General features: G+C 33.1%; 1 protein-coding gene across 1 annotated transcript; it reads left to right on the top strand.

Moving 5' to 3' along the window:
* The first annotated feature begins 6,470 nt into the window (after window positions 1-6,470).
* LOC133034508 (uncharacterized mitochondrial protein AtMg00810-like) lies at window positions 6,471-7,757 on the top strand. The gene has a single exon (XM_061109601.1). It carries the CDS (start codon window positions 6,471-6,473, stop codon window positions 7,755-7,757), a length of 1,287 nt encoding a protein of 428 aa, XP_060965584.1.
* The last annotated feature ends 370 nt before the right edge of the window (window positions 7,758-8,127 follow it).

The raw sequence follows: 8,127 nt of genomic DNA, 5'->3' as shown, positions 1-8,127 counted from the left end.
GAGTTACAGAGTTGTTTTCTGCAACTACGGAAAAACTATTTTTAGTACCAATTTTATTATTCCGCATTTAATTAAATAATAAAACTGAAAATATTAAAATACTGAATTTCATAAAATATTATCTTGAATACCAAAATAAATAAGGGTATACTAAAACACTACTATATTTACTATAAACTTATATCCTATATATTACAAATGAATTAGTTTCAAACATAAATCAAATCAAGGAACATTTTTAGACAAATTAAGCTCATTGAACATTGTGTGTAAATCTATATAAATGCAAACATATCATTGAACATGTAGACAACTTTTATTCTTTTTTACACATAACTTTGCTTTGTATTTTCCTAGACTTGGCTCCAAACCGAATAGTTTAGTCCTTACTCGTTATGATTGAAAAACATTATCATTAATAATTCCAAATTTTTTATATATTATATCAATGAGTGAAGTCGTTGTCGTGGCTTAAAAAATTGAAATCTTTCTAGAGATGAAACATATTGTCATGATGTGCAATAAAATATTAATAACTACAACCATAAAAAATATTCTTTTTAATCACAATAAAATTTGTAAATTTGTGACTAATTATAAATTGTCATTCTTACGTTATGACTAAATAGTCCGTGACTAAAAGTATTAGTCACAAAAATTACAATTTGTTGTGACTAAATGTGTTTTTAGTCACAATACTTGTTGTGACTAAAACTAAATTAGTGACAACTTGTAACTAAATATTATTTTTAGTCATAAGTAATTTTTTTATTGTGACTGAAAATCACATTTAGTCACAATTTTTTTTGTTGTGATTAAAAAGTTGTTACTAAAAATGATCTTTATTGATAGTGTAATTTTATTGCATAAAAACAATATAAATAAATTCCCTAGAGAATATTATATAATACTTTGTAGGCTATCATTATTAGACCCAATACAAAGTATATAAATCTAGATTATCCCAAAAATAGAAGAAAAAAGAAAAACCACAAATTACTATAAGAGTTTTTTAATCCGATGATATAAATAATGAGTATATATGTTAATTGTTTATTATTAATTCAACAACAAAAGAATCTATATGGAAGATGACCCTAATTAACTAGGCGCTCCAACAACGAAGGACTATATAAATTGATATGAAAAGTACTTCCAGCCCATGCATGCAGGCTAGATAGAGATTGGATTAATTTTTGTCGAGTTATAGTTATATATTTATATAAATATATATGTATAGCTAAGCTAAGCTAGTTAGTTGGTAGAAAGAATAGATTATAATAATTATCTGTTTAGTATTTTATATATAAATATATACCACATGAATGAAGTCATCATCATCATGGAGTAATAAAAAAATAAGTACATAGGCAATCAGGCATGGCTATTTTCACCAACCGATCCTCATCTAAACCATTAAACAATAAGTATAGACCCAATTGGCGCCTTCTTTCTGAATCTATTCAATGTATTTTTCTTTTCAAATAGATTACCAAGACATTAATCAATTAATAAGTCTAACTCATCAATTTGGATCCAATATATACTAATTAATGGTTTTTAAAAAAAATTTAGCATGTTTGTTATTATTTTTTTGTTTTTAAAATATAGTGTTTTCAAAAATGAGAATAAAAAATAATTTCTGAAATTTTTAAAACACTAGTCATGTTTAGTTAGTGTTTTCTAAAACCAATATTGACCAAAAGTGAATTGTTTTTTAAAATAGAAAACAACATTTTGCTGTTTTCAAACTAATTTTTTGTAATTTTGTTTTTCGAAAACTATTTCTAAAAAAATAAGGTTGAACAAGCCTGGTTGTTTTCAAAAAATAATTTTCTTTTTAAAAACAAAAACCAGTTTTTTAATAATGATGTCAAATATACATTTAATATTTTCGAGCTCGTTTGGATGGATTATTAAGTCGTATTGTATTGTATTATATTGAATTAAATTATATATTATATTTTTATATAACACTATGTTAAACTTTAGTTTATACTAAAATATAATATATTTAGGTGCCCATAAAAATTAATAGTACATATAGTTTTACATAAAAATATTGTATAAAATATAATTTAATATAATATAATACAATACAATATAATACGATATAATACAGCATAGCTTAATTATCGCCTATTAATTTCATTTTTTTGGTCAAAAGTTATTGATCACCTTATAATATAATGTGATCATTTATGGACGGAAAGAAATTTTAATGAAGCTAAATAGATATAGCAAGCTACTGTTTTCAAAAAAGAAAAAAAAAGATATAATAAGCAACGATTATTTGTTATTACGTGTACGTATTGATATTATATATTAAATTGACCAGTACATATGATTGATATTAATTTATATGCGCACGTACGCAAAAATGTGCAACTTTTCTACATTCAAAAACTTAACGCTAAGCAAAATTATGCGTAGATAAAAAAAAATGATACAATTAATATGACGAGTGATGACATGATATCCTAACAGCGCCTACCTAATAAGTATCTATGAACACGGTGGAAAAATTATAATGAGAACTATTTTACAAATACACAAAAAATAATAAAAGAAATACATAAATACAATTTACGGAATTTTAAATATTTGAAAAAGATTTTTTTTTATTTTATTACAGAAAATATGATTTTTTTATGTTGTATTCTTATTAATTTGTTGTTAATTTTTCATTATTTGAATGTTATTTTTTGTTATTATTTTGATGTTATTTTCATATTATTTTTATGTAGTTTTCTCATTATTTTCTTGTTATTTTTGTGTTGTTTCTAAAAAAAATCGTAAAAATATAAAAAAATTCTTTAAACATAAAAAATATAATTTTTTACAAAAAATAATATACCTATTAAGAGTATTGTTATTTCCTTATTTTTCCTAAGTGTTCTGTTAAAGGTTAATTGGTTGTTGTACCCTTACAGGTTACAGTTAGAGTTTATCCTCTTTTCTCTAACTGTTTTAACGGTTTCTTTACCACAGTTAGTGTGGTACTTATATCCTAGTCTAAGTTGGGTTTAGTTAAGTGGGTTTGGGTTAGTTAGTCTGGTTCATATATAAACTCTGCTTCAAGCATTGCTCTGTAACAATTTGTATCACAATTAATGAAGTCTTCTCTCTTCTTTCTATTCCGCAATATGGTATCAGAGCGGGAAAGGAATGCTTTCCCTTGATCCGTTCTTTCCTTTTCGTTCTCGCCGTGCTCCTTCTCCGGCGACGTCCTACGACTGAAGCTGGGCTTGCTCTGTTTCGTCTGTTTCTTTCTTTTCATCCCAGATTTTCTTTCTCGATATATCTTGATTTGATTCTGCAATGGCGACTGATGATCAAAGCTCCACTCATGGTGTCGATAATGATGGCATGTCTACGATTGCTGGAGATCCCCTCAACCCAACGGTGCAACATCATCAAATTCAACAAGCTGTTCAACCCAGAAGCCATCTTGAAGATCCTTCACATCCGTATTATTTGCATCATGGGGACAATCCTGGTAATGTCCTTGTTTCTCAACTCCTTACTGGACAAGACAATTATATGTCTTGGAGTAGAGCAATGATCTTGGCCATCTCCGTCAAGAACAAGCTTGGATTCTTGGATGGTACCATTCCTAAACCCCTTTCTTCTAATCATATTATGTACAATGCATGGTTTAGGAACAACAACATAGTTATTTCCTGGATTTTGAATTCTGTGTCTAAAGAAATTTCATCTAGTATATTGTACGATGAGTCCGCTGCTGCCATTTGGTCTGATCTTAAGGTTCGTTTTCATCAACGAAATGGTCCTCACATATACAACCTTAGGATAAGTCTAATGAATTTAAAACAAGAGAATCAAACGGTGAGTATGTACTATACGAAATTGAAAACAATCTGGGAACAATTGTCCAATTATAGGCCAGCTTGTGTTTGTAATGGCTGCACTTGTGGTGGTGTCAAGAAGCTTCAAGAACACCACCACATGGAACATATAATGTCATTTCTTATGGGACTTTCAGATTCTTTTTCCCAAGTCCGTGGGAGTATATTAATCATGGATCCCTTACCCGAAATCAATAGGGTTTTCCACCTTGTCACTCAAGAAGAAAACCAAAAGAGTAACTCAAACACTCCTTCGGATCCCAATCCTGGGATTGCTTTTGCTTTTCAAGGAGAAAAATCTAACCCGAATAAACCAGATTCTCAAGGAAATAAGTCTCATCCTCCCAAAAAGAATAGGCCTTTTTGCACTCATTGTAATGTTCTTGGCCACACTATTGAGATGTGCTATAAAATCCACGGTTACCCTCCTGGTTACAACAAAAATAAATCAAAAGATGCTACTGCAAATCAAGTCCAAACCAACAAGGATGTAGATGATGACCAAAGTGAAAAACATGCACTGCTGCCTCAACTTTCTGCTGCACAGTACCAGCAGCTCCTCAACCTGCTTGCTGGACAACAAACCAACATTCCCAACTCTGATCTTGGTAATGGTGCAGGTAACACAGATATTGCAATGTCTAACATGATTAAATTACCCAATAACAGCTCCTGGATTTTAGATTCAGGGGCAACTAGACATATTTGTTCTAGTATAGGTTTATTTCAATGCATATATAAAGTCATTCCTACCAGGTTACTTCTCCCTAATGGAGATTTTGTCTCTGTACATCAAAGTGGCACAATTAAGATTTCAGATCATATCACTTTTGCAAGATGTTTTATATGTACCCAATTTCAAGTACAACATCATATCGGTACATTGTTTAACCCGTGACAGTAACCTTGATATTAAGTTCTCCACTGATGAATTTATTTTGCAGGATCTTGTCAACAAGGGGATGATTGGCAGAAGTGAATCAAAGGGTGGTCTGTACATGCTTGATCCTACACCTGCTGCTCATCATGTTCTTGCTGTCAATGCAGAAACTTGGCATGCTAGATTAGGACATTTGTCCAACAAATACCTAAATTTGTTAAGAAACAAACTCAACTGTAATACTCATGTTTTACATAAAGATTCCCCTTGTTATGTTTGTCCTATGGCTAAGCAAAGGAAACTCCCTTTTCCAAATAACAATAATTTTTCTTGCCACATTTTTGATTTAGTTCATTGTGACATTTGGGGACCTTACCATGTTCCCTCCCATTCAAATTTTAGGTTCTTTCGTACTCTTGTGGATGACCACTCTCGCTTTACTTGGATTTACCTTTTAAGACAAAAATCTGATGCTTTGAATGTTGTTCCTCAATTCTTGTCTTATGTTCAAAATCAATTTGGTTGCATGATTAAAGGATTTAGATCTGACAATGCTCCTGAGTTAACCTTCAAAGATCTTTTTTTAAAACATGGAATCTTACATGATTTTACTTGTGTAGAAACTCCCGAACAGAATGCCGTTGCTGAAAGAAAACACCAACACTTGTTAAATGTGGCTCGTGCTTTATGTTTCCAAGCTCATATGCCAATCAAATTTTGGGGAGAATGCATCATGACAGCTGCATTCTTAATCAATCGTATACCATCCCCAAACTTACAAAACAAATCACCATATGAGTTATTATTCAAAAAGGAGCCTGATTATCAACATTTAAAGACATTCGGATGTTTAGCTTTTGCATCCACTCTTTCAGCTCATAGGACAAAATTCGATCCTAGAGCACGCACTTGTGTTTTCATTGGATATCCTCAAGGGGTAAAAGGATATCGTCTTTATGACATTAATAAAAAACAGATTTTTATTTCTAGAAATGTGGTTTTTCATGAATATATCTTTCCTTTCTTGAAATTAAATGAAAATACTACTAACATTGATCCTTTTCTTACTACTGTTTTGCCTTCTAATAATGTTTCTAAGACACCTATTGATGATTACCAACAAGCCATTCCAGAGGCACCTGACTCATCTCAACATCTCCACACCAGTACACAAAGCTCTTCCAACAACACACCTGATGCACCAAGTCCGCCTGCTGCTGCAGAAAATTTACAACCTGCTGCTACAGAAGAATTGCAGGAACATATCACTGAACAACCCGATGTTACTACTCGAAAAACAAGCAGAATAACTAGACCACAAGCATATCTCAAAGACTTTGAATGCTATTCCACTTTGCAGGACAAATCATCTACACCTCACACTTTAAATAAATATCTTTCCTATGCTAAATTAGCTGAATCTTACAAAGCTTTTATCCTTGCAGTTACTTCTCTAAAGGAGCCACAAACATACAAACAAGCCATTCAATTTCAACAATGGCTTGATGCTATGAATGCTGAATTAACTGCACTTCGTAACAACAAGACATAGAGTGTTGTTCCCCTACCACCTAATAGACGTGTTATCGGTTGTCGCTGGGTTTATAAAATAAAACTATAGCGATGGTTCAGTTGAAAGATTCAAGGCAAGACTTGTTGCTCAAGGGTATACGCAACAAGAGGGCCTAGATTTTTTTGATACTTTCTCACCCGTGGCCAAAATGGTCACTCTTAAACTTCTTCTAGCTATTTCTAATATCAAACAATGGCATACACTACAAATCGACATAAATAATGCTTTTCTAAACGGAGACCTCAATGAGGAGGTCTATATGGCACTACCTCCTGGACTAACCGATTCTGACCATGACTCTACAGGTACCAAACTCGTGTGTAAACTCCACAAGTCGATCTACGGTCTACGTCAATCTTCACGACAATGGTACAAGAAGCTCACGGCAGCTCTCATCCAAGAAGGCTTCAAACAATCCAAAGCCGACTATACTCTCTTCACTCGAGGCACCAATGACAGTTTCATAGCACTCCTTGTGTACGTTGATGACATTGTCATCACTGGTCCAAATATTCACATTTTGCACCAGCTACAGACCACTCTCAATCAACAATTCAAACTTAAGGCACTCGGTCAGCTCAAGTATTTTCTCGGATTCGAAATTGCGAGAGCTTCTACTGGCCTTTTCCTCTCTCAGCGACAATATACGCTTCAGTTACTCGAAGATAATGGCTACATTGGGTGCAAACCAGCAAAAGCCCCCATGGATCCTAGAACCAAATTGGATGACCAACAAGGCGAGCTTCTGGCCAATCCTTCAGAATATAGACAGCTCATTGGCAAGCTCCTCTATTTGACTTTATCTAGGCCTGATATTACCTTCGCAGTAAACAACTTGAGCCAGTTTATGTCTGCTCCTAGAACACCTCATATGCAGGCTGTGTCTCATTTACTTCGGTATCTCAAAGGAAGTCCTGGGCAGGGATTACTATATCCTGCTAACTCCTCTATGCATCTCAGAGGTTTTTCAGACTCGGATTGGGCTTCTTGTCCCGTTACAAGACGCTCAACTACCGGTTTTTGTATTTTTCTCGGTGATTGTCTCATCTCTTGGAAGACCAAGAAGCAACCTACCATTTCCAAGAGTTCTGCTGAAGCTGAATATCGGGCACTTGCAGCCACCACCAGTGAGATTACTTGGCTTCAATATCTTCTCCAAGATTTCCAAATTCCACAACACAAACAAGCATTTATCTATTGTGATAATCAGTCGGCAATCCACATTGCAAACAACCCCACCTTTCACGAGCGCACCAAACATATCGAGCTAGATTGTCACTTCATTCGCGACAAAATCAACAACTCAACCATTCGATTAATACCTGTTTCCAGCAATCTACAGTTAGCCGATGCCTTCACCAAACCTTTGCCTTCCACTACTCTCACTACTCATACTACCAAGATGTCTGTATATGACATATACAGTCCACCTTGAGGGGGGGATATTAAGAGTATTGTTATTTTCTTATTTTTCTTAAGTGTTCTGTTAAAGGTTAATTGGTTGTTGTACCCTTACAGGTTACAGTTAGAGTTTATCCTCTTTTCTCTAACTGTTTTAACGGTTTCTTTACCACAGTTAGTGTGGTACTTATATCCTAGTCTAAGTTGGGTTTAGTTAAGTGGGTTTGGGTTAGTTAGTCTGGTTCATATATAAACTCTGCTTCAAGCATTGCTCTGTAACAATTTGTATCACAATTAATGAAGTCTTCTCTCTTCTTTCTATTCCGCAATAATACCTTATGTAATTATGTATATAAAAAATTAGTAATATTAAAATTTGATAAAATTTTATTACATAATTATCA

The sequence above is a fragment of the Cannabis sativa genome, chromosome 2 (assembly GCF_029168945.1).
Source record: "Cannabis sativa cultivar Pink pepper isolate KNU-18-1 chromosome 2, ASM2916894v1, whole genome shotgun sequence".
NCBI classification, from domain to species: domain Eukaryota; kingdom Viridiplantae; phylum Streptophyta; class Magnoliopsida; order Rosales; family Cannabaceae; genus Cannabis; species Cannabis sativa.
Note: the sequence above shows the minus strand (reverse complement) of the source record. Positions and strands in the feature narration are given on the sequence as shown.

Bases quoted from the DNA above. Each gene is read 5' to 3' on its own strand.
- LOC133034508 (XM_061109601.1), top strand. From the start codon at position 6,471: ATGGTCACTCTTAAACTTCTTCTAGCTATTTCTAATATCAAACAATGG.